This window comes from Fusarium coffeatum (genome assembly GCF_003316985.1).
Source record: "Fusarium coffeatum strain FIESC_28 chromosome Unknown BRIP53273_contig_241, whole genome shotgun sequence".
NCBI lineage: Eukaryota > Fungi > Ascomycota > Sordariomycetes > Hypocreales > Nectriaceae > Fusarium > Fusarium coffeatum.
In genome coordinates, this window is record NW_022158033.1 from 205,320 (window position 1) to 217,958 (window position 12,639).

The window sequence follows — 12,639 nt, forward strand, 5'->3', positions numbered from 1 at the left end:
GTAGGACCCTGAGCTCCAGCCACGCAATCGTTACGTTGGGAGCCAAGCCACGGGCGATGACATCAAATCCCCTCCTCCATGAACGTGTCGCACGTTGGTTCCTTGCATTCACGAACCGGTTTCGCATTGTTTCACGCCACCTCCCAGACTCTTTACAGTAACTAAAGTGACGAGGCCTCTTTGTAGCACTAACATAGATTAGATTGTACTCTATTTACCCATGCCAATGCCTAGCTCGTAGTCCCCTATTAAACACATCCATCCCAGATCTTGGGGCACCTTCCACTCTCTTCTCAATTCCTAGCTGTTCTCTTCTCTTATACCTGATACGCAGCTACCCCGCCATCCATCGATACGACTTCAACCTTACAACCCCAACATTCTACCTACCTACATATCATAACTTCGATGTCTAATCCTGAGAAAGCTCCTTTGAATCCTGCTGGTGACCAGCAGGGAAGCGGCTTACTGCCTACCGCCCAGCCAGGCCAGCAGAACCCTCCTTACGATAACTCTGCCCCTCCTGGCTACGAGCAAGGAGCCGCTGAGCTTCCTACCGACGAGAAGCAGCAGCAACCTCCTCAATACGCTCCTCCTCCTGGAGCTGGGGTCGAATCATCACAATCGGCTACGGACGAGAAGCGCAGACTGGACCAGCAATACTTCCCTCCCCCTCCTCCTGGCCCTCCTCCTGCGCAAGATCAACACCAGCAACCTGCCGCTCATCCAAACCCTCTTCAGGGCAACCCAGTCAACGCTGCTCAGCAGCCCCAAGAGTCTCACAAGCCTCTCGATACCCAGCAAAGCCAGCAAAACTACACCATCCCACAGTACAACCCTGCTCAACCTGCTTTCGCTCCTCCTCCTACAAACCCTACAAACGAGCCGGTTCAGCCAACCACCACAGCTCCTACTCATAGCGAGCCCGTCGCTCACAGTGCTGATCAAGGACATGGACATGGCTTTTTCGGGCATGGACACGGTCAAGATGCAGGAAACACTTCTACGTTTGTCCCTCCCGAGGAAAACAAGAAGCCTGGCTGGAGCGAGCGTTTCAGCGCGCTTGGTATGAAGGCTGCGGCACCCATCAACAACTTGGCGCACAAGTTCGGTAGCCAAAGTTTCCTCCCCGAGACTCTTGAGAAGGAGTGTGACAAGGCCGCTTCTATCCTAAAGTCCTTCTGCAGTAAGTCATGTCCAAACATTCGCACTTTCACTTACTAACAATGTGTAGAAAATGGTGTCTATGCCGACCCTACTTCAAGCCAGGTTCCCACATCCACAGATCCTAAGGCTGAAGCGACCAATGACAAGATTATTGATCCTACCAAGGAAAAGCCCAAGGAGCGAGTTCTTGTTAACATCCCTCCCAAGGTTATTGCCAAGGCTCAAGGTCTCGCCATCTTCACTACCCTCCGTGCCGGCTATGCCTTCTCTGGCGCCACTGGTTCCGGTATTCTCATCTCACGTCTCCCTGACGGATCATGGGGCCCACCCTCAGGTATCCAGGTGCACTCTGTTGGCGCTGGTTTCATGATCGGTCTTGACATCTACGACTGCGTTTGCGTCATCAATAGCCGAGAGGCGCTCAACGCTTTCGCCAAGACCCGCGTCGCTCTTGGTAGTGATCTCGCTGTTGTCGCTGGTCCTTATGGTGCTGGTGGTGCCGTTGAGATCGGTGCTGCCATGGACGGAAAGAAGTCTAAGGAGGCCAAGGATGAAGAGGCTCCTCCCAAGCCTCCCCGACCTACCGAGGACAACCAGAACTTGAAGCCCGAGGATGAGAAGCAGAAGAAGCGTCGCTCTTTGAGCGCCAGCGGTTTCAAACCTGTGTTTTCATACGTCAAGTCTCGTGGCTTTTATGCCGGTATTCAAGTTGACGGCACAGTCGTGGTGGAGCGCAAGGACGCCAACGCTGCATTCTATGGCGAGCGCGTTTCCGTTGAGCAGATCATTCGAGGAGAGGTTCCTCGCCAGAGCCCAAACAGCATGTGGCCCGCTGGCGCACGCAACCTCCTTGAGACCCTAAAGGGAGCTGAAGTCGGATCTCTCAAGGTCAAGCACAGCAAGGATGGTGCGTCCCCGACCAGAGACGGATTCGGTGGCCTTTCTACCGACCCTTCGGTGCCAGTAACCTCGGGAGGCGTTCCTGGTGATGCGGCGCATCCCCCTGGTTATGTTGATGATGGAGTTCACCGACCCGAGGTTGGAGATGTCAAGTACCGTTAAAGATGAGACATTGATGAGTTTACGAGATACCACCCGAAAGAGGAAGTGCTTAGCTTTTAATCAGAAGTAGTGTTAGCCTAAATCACAATTGCTTTAACTCAATGATTGTTGTCTCATGTAAGCGATATAAGCTTATATTATGTTTCAGACACTCTAACCGATTCCGATTTGCTGCCCATGTCGTTCATTTGTTTTTCATTCTCTTTACCTCTCGAGGCTCCAAGTCCTGACCCAATCTATCTTCCAACAACTAAATTGAAATGGGAACTGCAATGTAGTATTGTCAACTCACTTTCGCAAGTCGAATTCAATCATTTCCGTCAAGGTGCAGGGTAGCACAAACTGCTCGTGACAGCTGCGCCACACCCGCGTCATTGCCCCTCCAACGTGGCGGACCCGTCATTTTTGATGAAGTCATTTCTAGCAACCCAGTGAAACTGAAGTTGGCAAAAAGCTATAGACAGTAAACGGCTCTGAAACTTGTGATCGAGGTTCGCAAACGAAGCCATGTCGACGTAAGAAGCTTTAACTACTACTGCCCTATCCGAGGGGAGCTACTGACAGTCAACGTGTTAGAAACTTTCTCTACCTCCCGTTTCGCAAGTCGACTCAGCTGTCGCTCGCCTCGACAATAAGGCAGTATATCAACACCAAATATGATCAGCACCCGGATATGTTCAAGCATGACCTCGAGGTCATCGATGCCCTTCGTCGCGATGCAGTCAACGTTCGAGAACCGCATCCTAGCGGGATTAAGAAGCTACAGGCATATGCGGGTCAGCTTGTTTGGGTTGGAGGGAAGTTTCCGATAGATGTGAGTATCACGCGATGCTGGCTAATCGCGAAGCTAACGGTAGTCGTAGATTGGTGCCGAGTTCTCTTGGTATCCCGCTCTTGGATATAACACCGATCGACCTATGGTGCGGAACAACTTGAAGTACGAGCTCATGAACATCCTTTACAACCTCGCCTCTCTTTACTCCCAGCTTGCGATTCATACACCACGAGGCAACACCGAAGGTCTCAAGTCCGCAGCCAACTACTTCTCTCTCGCCGCCGGCGTTCTTACACACATGCAAAAAGAGGTCCTCCCCGAACTACGAATGTCCGATCCGCCCGAAGACATGGATCATGATACCCTCGAGTCCCTAAGCCAACTACTCCTCGCCCAAAGCCAAGAGTGCTTCTGGCAGAAAGCCGTTATGGACGGCTACAAAGATGCATCGATTGCCAAGCTTGCCGCTCGCGTGTCCGATCTGTACCAATTTGCTGGAGACGCTGCTGTGAAGAGCGATACTATCAGCAGTGCGTGGATCCACCATATGAGCGCCAAGCACCATCACTTTGCTGCGGCTGCGCAATACCGAGCAGCGTGCGATTGTCTTGAGAAGAGAAAATACGGCGAGGAGGTTGCGCGATTGAAAGATGCTGTTACTTGTGCGACTGATGGTCTTAAGGAGGCTCGCAGTGGGTATCTTGGCAAAGTTGTGGTTGATGATTTGAATGGGTTGAAACGAAAGGTTGAGGAGGATTTGAAGCGAGCCGAGAAGGATAATGACGTTATTTACCTGAGTATGTGTGCTTACCATTTTGTTTCGCTATTGACTAACATTCCACAGTCGCTGTGCCGCCCAAATCGGAGCTCAAGATCCTCGATCGTGCAAATATGGCTGTTGCTCGAGTGCCTCCTCAAATTGGAAACCCTTACGAGTACTTTGGCGACCGCGCCGAGTTTGGACCAGCCCTTTTCTCTCGCCTCGTTCCTTTCTCCGTACACGTTGCGACTTCCATTTACGAAGAAAGACGAGACCGTATGGTCAGCCAGAATATTATTCAAGAGCTGGAATCACTTACGGAAAAGATTCACGAAGTTTTAGCGTCGCTTGGATTGCCTGGATCACTACAAGCTCTTGAGAAGCCTCTGGGTCTACCACCCAGCTTAGTTCAGCATGCCGAGGAAATTCGTCAAGCAGACGCTATCAACAGAGTGCATAAAAGCTTTGCCGATATCGATAAACTACGATCGGGGGATATGGCTATTTTTGAAGAGGGTAAAGCCGCTTTAGCAGCGGAAGAAGAAGAGGATCAAAGATTACGGATGAGATATGGCACAGACCGATGGGTGCGACCTGAGAGCCGACAGGATCCTCAAGGTGAAAAGCTTTGGCAGCATGCTACCGAAATTGATAGCTACTTCCAGAGCAGTTTTAGCAGTGATGCTCTGGTAAGAGAGAAGTTCGGCGCTGTTCAGGATCTGCTTGCTATTCTGTCAGGGTCTGATCGAGACCTAATGGACTCTGTGCCATCCAGTCGACGAGTTGATATCCCCGAGACATTGAAGCCAGCCATAGGAAGACTCCGAAGCGCATATAATGACGTTTTGCGTCTTGAGAGTCGTCGTCGCAAGAAGGTTGAGGCTCTGCGAGAGAACGCTCGTAGGGATGACATCAAGCCTGATATTCTCAAGGAAGCAGCTCGATTAGAACGAACATACCCTAACACGGCACTCGTTCCGGCGCACTTTGAAGAGTTCTTTGACAAGCGTCTAGACAAGTTATACGAGCCCGAGGTTGAAGCGATTGAGAAGGAAGCGCAAGACCAAGACCGTCTTCTGCAAGATGTCCAACGGGTTAACCGCGAATTCGAAGCGCAGAAACGACAAATGGGCGAGCGAGGAAACCGAGAGCGTGAGATGGCGTTGCAGAAGTTAGATACCGCCTACTTTAAGTATAAGGAGATCATCAACAATCTGGAGGTCGGAAGGAAGTTCTACAATGATCTGAATAAGATTGTTGGACAAGGCTTCCGCGATGTAATTCGCAATTGGGTTGCCCAGCGCCGCATGGAGGCAAGGGCCTTGGAAGAGTATGTTGCTAATATCTTGAAGACGAAATGTTTACTAATGGATTATAGGGAGATTAGCATGCCTACGTTGTCGAATCTCAGCATTTCTCACCAACAGGCGCAAGCTCAAGCTCAAGCCCAGGCCCAGGCACAAGCCCAGGCTCAGGCGCAAGCACAGCAAGCCCAGGCGCAAAGCCCAATGCCTTCTCACCAGGAACCCTCACATTCCTTTGCTCCACCGCAGCAACCCCCCCAACCCGTACAGAGCCCAGCACAGGCAAACATTCAGTCTTGGGGGGAGACAGTACAGCAACCTAAACCAGTACAACCTCAGCAAGCAGCTCCTATGGGCGCAATGTGGAATCCTGGCATGGGTATCAAGTTTGGTCAATCATCGGGTGGTTCCGGTCAACCTCCCCCTCCTGGAACGTGGAACCCCAACGCTGGAATCAAGTTTGGTTAAAACAAGCTTGTAGAACTGTTACAGCATATACCCTGTTACTTAGAATTGCAACCACTTTGTGTTTCCAACATAGCATATGAGGCGAATGCGAGCTCTTTAGATACTTTTTATTACTTATTAATCAAGTATTTTCCTGACTCAAAACCTTTTGTGAAAGAAGTCTATGTGCTGAACCCCGTCTACCACACTCTACTGCCAATTCATCGAACAGTGTACACCCCATGGCTGACAGCGTGATATCCCTTCTTACCAACCTTGCCCGTCAACTCACTCTTCCACTCCTTGCCCTCCGCAATTAGTTCAATCACCCGCTGAAACGTATAAACAGGCTCCCACCCCAACTCCATGACCGCCCTGCTCGAATCATACACCCGATCAATCCTCTTTAAGTGCGCCCAACCCTTCTCCCCAAACACCCGCGCACAATCAGGCGCGACCGTCTCAAAAACCTCCTTAGGGTTCCTGTCCAGTGTCGCAAGCGTGTGAGCGTCCTTCTGGAATGGGGGAGGTGCGCTGATGATGTACTTCCGGAACTTGATGGAGCGCGCTTTGGACATGGCGCATACGGCGGCGCGGACGATATCCTCCATGTCGACGCGGCGGTAGGTTAGTTCGAGGACTTTGAGATTGTCGTCGGAGAGAGCTGCGCGTCGATCTTCATCGTCGTCCTGTTCTGGGAAGAAACGGCTCGTTCGAAGGACAATGATGGGCAAGCTGGTTTGTTTGTGGATGAGAAAGCAGATATCCTCTGCTGCGACCTTTGTAGCGCCGTATATGTTCTTCGGAATTGGGATGACAGTCTCGTCAATCCATGCAGCCGGCTGTCCGGGCTTGGGACTCAGCGCGGCACCAAATGTGCTCGTCGTGCTGAAGAACACAAAACTCTTAATCGTTTCCTTGTACTTGGCTGCTTCCTCCAGAAGAACCAGTGTACCTGTGATGTTTGTGTCGATAAAATCCTGCTTGGAGTGGCTTTCCACATGAGGCTTGTGAAGCGTCGCTGCGTGAAGAACGTGCTGAATTGGATTGTTCATGAAGATGTCTGTGATGAAGGAATGGTCTGCGATAGAGCCTACAAGGTGAGTGTTCTCTGAAGGGAGGATGTCGATTCCCAAAGGTTTGAAGCCGAGGGTAGGAAGGGACAGCATTAATGCTGTGCCGAGATGGCCGGATGAGCCTGTTACTAGGACGTTATAGGACATGATGAAAGATTTCTAGGTTAGTATAGGAGGAGGGTGAGGAGAGTGAGTGTTGATGGGAGGAGGATTGTGGTGATGGAGTCGGCGTTTTTGTATTGGAGGTTAGTGGGGTTGGAGACGGCGAGTGAGTCAGGCAGGCACTAGGAACCAGCAACAACGAAAGTGAATCAGAATGAAAAAATAGCACATATTAACAGAATTGAGAACGCGTGGTTGTGATGCTGTGAGATGGTGTACAGTATTGTTGTGAGATGTCGCTGTGAAAGTGAGATTAGGTGGGTTGAGTTTCACAACGACTGTGTAAGGCTGAGCTGAGAAGCACTCTGTATGGATTTATCTATGCTACGTAGATTACATAGCAACTGATTATGAATAGAGCATAGAAATTGGTGGGGGTGGGAATGGTTGAGAACGGCGCAGGTAAATAAATGCCTTCCTGAGTGGCGACCATGGATGATACTACGAAATTGTTATTTCGATCACTCCTCTGACAAAGCCCCGGGGCAGTAAATACTAACCGAGTAATTTCAGCCTGAGAGCTTGTATTATCTCCATTTAATGTGTTCGGTCTAAGCCAACATCGCTCACGATATACAGTAAAAAGCCAAGTACCCTATAGGGTATGGGACAAGGCATTTCCTAAGACTTGGGATTACCAGAATATATGGACCAAACGCTGATATTACGTGGTATAGAATGACCAGACTTGTTTAAATCTTATGGTCTATACGTTCGAGGTTGCTGGGATCCCTGATGGTATCTGTAAACGTATTGCGAGCAAGATACATGGCCTTCATTGCCGTATCCTCACTTTAACCACCAAACCCCATCCTGTCTTGCCTTCCCATATTCCCATAGCATTCTCTTTTCTAAAAGTCACCTCCTCGGCCTTGACAACCATAGTGACTGGCTCTTCCTCCTGTACCTTCGGCTTGGGCGGTGGTGTTTGTGGCTCATTCTTCTTGAACAGACCCCATCTCGAAGACTTCTTGGTCTGTTCGACATGTGCTTTGACAACCTGTCGATCGAGTCTTTCAGGTGATATGTATTTTGCCAATCGAACAGCCATATCGTGGTCTGACCACCAGAGAACATCGTCTGAGGAAGAGCTCTGCGTGGTATTGTCTTCCCATCTTCCCCATTCGTCGAAGGCCCTGTCTTTACGAGGTTCACTTTCTTTCTTGGGCGCTTGTTTTTGGTCGCCTACTAACTTGCAATCCTCTGTTACTCGCACAACTGTACGAGAGTGGTCTTCATCTTCAAAGATCCAGTCTTCTCCAACTGCATCCCCCGGAACCAAGATCATTTCTGCTAGCCGTGGGGGCGGTTCCAAAGCCGCGATTGATGATAGCATTTCTTCCACATTGGGAATGAGGAGAGTCAGGATCTCACTGTCTCTTTGGTCGCGGGCTGATGTGCGAGCTGCTTGGACGGAGTGAATGCGATTGGGGAGATTGTGAAGATGAGAAGAGAAGATTGTTGTTACTGATTGTCGTGGTTCAGAGATCGGTGTTGATACTGATGGACCTGATTCGGTATACGGGGGAGGAAGCTCCCCATCATCGAATGCGTCTTTGGACATTGTGGTGGATATTGTTTGAGCCAAGTCTGGGATTCGAAATGAGAGTTGTACGACAATGCAATACTGCCCAACGCCCGATGAACATATACAGAAAGACGAACCTGCGGCGTTTAAGTCAAAATCAGCCCACAAGCATTAACTCTCAGTTGTGGTTGGACTCAGCCTTGCATCAAGATGGTGACCGAGACCGGAAGCGTAGTATTAGATTAATCAACCAGGCAATCGCCGAGAGTTTGATAATGTAAATGACAGCCTTGGGCTGCACTTTATCTCTACCTGATGAGAGGAAGTCATGTTAATTGGTTGACTGTCGTGGCGCAGCATGCCAAGGAGACTTCAGCTTCTGGACATTCCAGGCATTGGAGTACATGTGATCATGTTCACTGCAGTCGGGCGTAACATTTGTCCCCGCAATATCATGATGCCAAGGGTCCGAGACACCAGATTCGGATACCGGCAGGAAAGAAGGCATGTCTCAGTGATATGATATCATGAGAGGAATTGTGAAGTTCATGTTTCCGTGGGTCTCAAGGGTATGGCGGAACGGAAATTAGACGGGTCCATCTACAGGGGGCTGTGCATGCGGCTGGAGAGTTAGACTTGGAGACTTACTGGAAGATGCAGGAACAAAAGTTTAAGATTTCCAAGAGATTTAGAAAATAACAATTGTTGGGAAATGGATCAACAAGCCTCAATGCGCAAAGAATGTTCGAGTATTGTATCAATTCAACGATCAACTTTCGGGTGATTGGCGATGGCCCTTACAATGCCCAGCTTCAGTGCTCAAACCAACCACAAAGGATGGATCTGCCCATGCTTTGATGACTCCTTTGATTTGTTCAAAAGTTACGAACAACGCCTCCCTGTTCATGTCTAGTGCCAATCCCCCATATTGATTATCTCCAAGCGATATCGCCCAGCCTTACAGTCAAGTCACGGGATGCATCCTGCATACCCATTTCGGAAACGCGAGGAAGCCTTCTGGAACGAATGTCAATAACCCCACAAGGTATGATCGACAAGGTTCAGGGGTGTTGGGAGAACTCCGCCACCACCTCGAGAGCTTCACCACTGGTGACAGCGCGAACAGGCGAGGCACTCCGATAAAGCAGATCATGTGCAAGAACCCTGCAAGGCAGTAGCTTTGAGACATTCGAGGTTGAGTTTGTGTTGGATATCATGTCGTGCGACGTCTATATAAGACTCTTGTTGGTCCCTTCATCAAGCCACTTTTCAAAACACCATAACAATTCGATATTCTCTAGTAACTCATAGTTCTAGGGATTTATAACACACTCGTTGCAAACAGCTACCAACTGTCATAACTTGACAGTCTCAACTTTATCTACACACCAACTTCCAACCACCTTCAGTCTGACGACAACAACAATTCATCACAATGTCTTACAGAATCTCTGCACCAGATGAGTACCTTGCCATCACTGGCATGGGAATTAAGACGGTCAAGATCGCAAAGGCAACTTGGGTCTGGCCTCTTCAAAGATGCACACGCTTCAGGTATGGAACACACTTCTCGAGTTCAATCCAGCTACTAACTTAATAACCAGTATCCGACCACACGACTATGCTATGGACCTGCAGGCCATGACAAAAGAGAAGCTGCAATTCTCTCTGCCTGTAGTCTTCACAGTTGGTCCCGACCTCAACCAGCGCGGCGCCAACCAGCGTGGCGGTGTTGACGATGAAGCCGAGGACATCTTGGCTCGCGAAGATCGAGGTGATGCTTTGATGAAGTATGCTATGCTTCTGGCGGATGCTGAAGCGAAAGAGCATGTCCACCAGAGCCAGCATGTCGCAAACATCGTCAAAGGTATCATCGAGGGTGAGACCCGAGTCTTGGTCTCGAGCATGACCATGGAGGAGATCTTCACAGAGCGAGAGGTCTTCAAGAAGAGAATCTTCAGAAACATCCAGAACGAGCTTAGCCAGTTCGGAATGTTCATCTTCAACGCTAATGTAAGCACCCTCAAGTTTGAGGTATCGTAAAAGTATCGTGAGCTAACACAGTTCCCAGGTCAAAGAGTTGAAAGATGCCCCCGACTCAGTATACTTCGCCTCACTCTCCCGCAAGGCCCATGAGGGCGCTACAAACCAGGCCAGAATCGACGTGGCAGAGGCTCAACTACGCGGAAACGTAGGAGAAGCCCAGCGAATTGGAGAGCAGGAGCGTGAGATCGCAAAGATCAACGCCGAGACCGCGGTCCAGAAGACAGAGCGTGATATTGAGCGCGCTCAAGCAGAAGCACACCTTGACACCAAGAAAACAGGCCTCACTCGTGACGTAGACATCGCTAGGGTTACAGCCCAACGTATCCTCGAGTCCAAGGATGAGGACCTTAAGAAGGAGGTCGAGATCAAGCGCGGGGCTGCTGAGATGGAACGTCTTCGTGCTAGCGACGTTGTCAAGGCTACTATTGAGAGGGAGAGCAAGCAGCAAGCCGCCGACGCAGCTGCCTACGAAGTCGAAGCTGATGCTCGTGCTCACCAGGAAGCTAGTCAGCGCAAGACTGATGCCCATGCTTACCAGACCAAGATCGCCGCCGATGCTGATGCCGCTGCGTCTTATGCAAAGGTTACCAAGAGCACCGACGCCGCAGCTTATCAGACTCGCAATGATGCCGAAGCATTCAGCTATGCCACTCAACAGCGCGCTGAGGCTGAGCTCGTTGCCAAGCTCCGTGAAGCAGAGGGTATCTCCGCCATGGCTGACGCCTACGGCAAGCTCTCCAACGCCTTTGGCGGTCCTGCTGGTCTCCTTCAGTACATGATGATCGAGAAGGGCACCTATGTCGAGCTGGCCAAGGCCAACGCTGCTGCTATCAGGGGTCTCGAGCCCAAGATCAGCGTGTGGAACACTGGCAGCGCTCAAGGCGGCCAGGGCGCTGACCCTACCGAGACTATGCGCAATGTTTACCAGATGCTTCCTCCTCTGATGAGCACTATCAATGAACAGACTGGAATTACCCTGCCTGAGTGGCAGTTTGGAAAGATGAGTGCTGGAGTTGACGCGGTTAACCAGGAGGGTACCAAGGTCAACGGACACAAGAGTCACTAAACGGCTATTGGCTACGAGGTGGAATCCAGGGGGAACTTGTGGTGGTTGCGGGATTGATGGACGATCTTTATGTAATTATGCTTTGAGATATCCGGCTTTTGCCATGCTCGCTTTTCTTTTGTCTTTAGACTGTATTAGTATTTGATACCACCTTTCTAGTTCAAATTGAAAACTCTATAATACATCTCTTCTCACCCTACGCCGAAGATTCTTTGACTGTGCCAATCCAAGGAAATATCCCCTAAGAACCCCATACGATTGCTCAATCCGTAGAGCGGTGTTCCTCTCTATGCCCATACCGTCACGTCACGGCTTCGCGAAGGCTCCGGCGACCCTCTGCTTAAGAACAGGTTCCAAGTCCTAAGAATATTCCTTGTCGAAGCTTACTCGTTGATTCAGGACCACCTTAGCTGTATGAGGCTTGCTCTCCAGCGAAGCAGCATACCCACCGATGAGCTGTCGCCAATAGTCTTCTGTAGGGCGTCGATGGTGTTCTTGAGGATATCTTCGAGTACATCTGTCACCGTTGTTCGTAATATGGGATGGTTGTGTATCTATTCGAGTAATTTCGTCCATTGAGTAGCCTTGGGTCCAATGACTTCAATCTTCTTAACCCAACCAGGCGGGTAACAGAAGAATTGTCTCCCAAGTTAGGCTACCATAATAAAGTAGCCGACTTGCTGATTTACGCTAGAATAGAGTGACCCAATTACTTTGTCTCTTATTCCTCCAGGGGCCAGTTCTTCTGATGCTTTAATGACAACCTCGAACTGCTGTTATTGGGGGCGGCGTCGCATAGCAACTGCCAACAGGCTTGTGACCTGTCCTACGCCGCTTGGCGACAGGTGGTCTGGAAATAACCGGAAGCTTCTCGTGTTAGATAGTGGACTCGGAGTTCCCGTAAATGATTATGTTGTTCTGTCTGTATACTTTGAAGGACCTGCTCCTCCAAAAGTCTTAAAATAGGGATCAGTTCATGTATGCCTTAATCACATCGTTCTCGAGACCCAAACGTTTCAGGATTCACTGGGATGGAGCGAGGCAGAAAATGGGACTTGAGAGTTTAGGGAGAAAATATTATCTTATTAAGTACGCATTACGGGCATCTTTATCACCAGATGTGTCACTAGCAAACCTCAAATAGAAGTGAGTCAGGGCCGGAGAAACAGGGAATGGAATTTGAGCGTTAGGGCGGGGTCTCGCGAAACTGAAGATGTTTGTATCTCCGAGTTAAAGAACGAGTTGC

General features: G+C 49.9%; 5 protein-coding genes across 5 annotated transcripts; 3 read left to right on the top strand and 2 right to left on the bottom strand.

Moving 5' to 3' along the window:
* Positions 1–408: 408 nt before the first annotated feature.
* On the top strand, positions 409–2,229 carry FIESC28_09457 (uncharacterized protein; the record flags this gene model as incomplete). The annotated part of the gene is made up of 2 exons (XM_031163593.1): positions 409–1,186; positions 1,235–2,229. The coding sequence occupies 2 exons, from the start codon at positions 409–411 to the stop codon at positions 2,227–2,229; spliced, it is 1,773 nt and encodes a 590-aa protein (XP_031012406.1).
* A 673-nt stretch (positions 2,230–2,902) lies between these two features.
* FIESC28_09458 (uncharacterized protein) lies at positions 2,903–5,536 on the top strand (the record flags this gene model as incomplete). Its single annotated transcript, XM_031163594.1, has 4 exons — positions 2,903–3,043; positions 3,093–3,801; positions 3,849–5,094; positions 5,143–5,536. The coding sequence occupies 4 exons, from the start codon at positions 2,903–2,905 to the stop codon at positions 5,534–5,536; spliced, it is 2,490 nt and encodes an 829-aa protein (XP_031012407.1).
* Positions 5,537–5,736: 200 nt separating this feature from the next.
* Positions 5,737–6,738, bottom strand: FIESC28_09459 (uncharacterized protein; the record flags this gene model as incomplete). Its single annotated transcript, XM_031163595.1, has 1 exon — positions 5,737–6,738. The coding sequence occupies one exon, from the start codon at positions 6,736–6,738 to the stop codon at positions 5,737–5,739; it is 1,002 nt and encodes a 333-aa protein (XP_031012408.1).
* A 790-nt stretch (positions 6,739–7,528) lies between these two features.
* Positions 7,529–8,317, bottom strand: FIESC28_09460 (uncharacterized protein; the record flags this gene model as incomplete). Its single annotated transcript, XM_031163596.1, has 1 exon — positions 7,529–8,317. The coding sequence occupies one exon, from the start codon at positions 8,315–8,317 to the stop codon at positions 7,529–7,531; it is 789 nt and encodes a 262-aa protein (XP_031012409.1).
* A 1,399-nt stretch (positions 8,318–9,716) lies between these two features.
* On the top strand, positions 9,717–11,393 carry FIESC28_09461 (uncharacterized protein; the record flags this gene model as incomplete). Its single annotated transcript, XM_031163597.1, has 3 exons — positions 9,717–9,835; positions 9,886–10,294; positions 10,353–11,393. The coding sequence occupies 3 exons, from the start codon at positions 9,717–9,719 to the stop codon at positions 11,391–11,393; spliced, it is 1,569 nt and encodes a 522-aa protein (XP_031012410.1).
* Between the last annotated feature and the right edge of the window lie 1,246 nt (positions 11,394–12,639).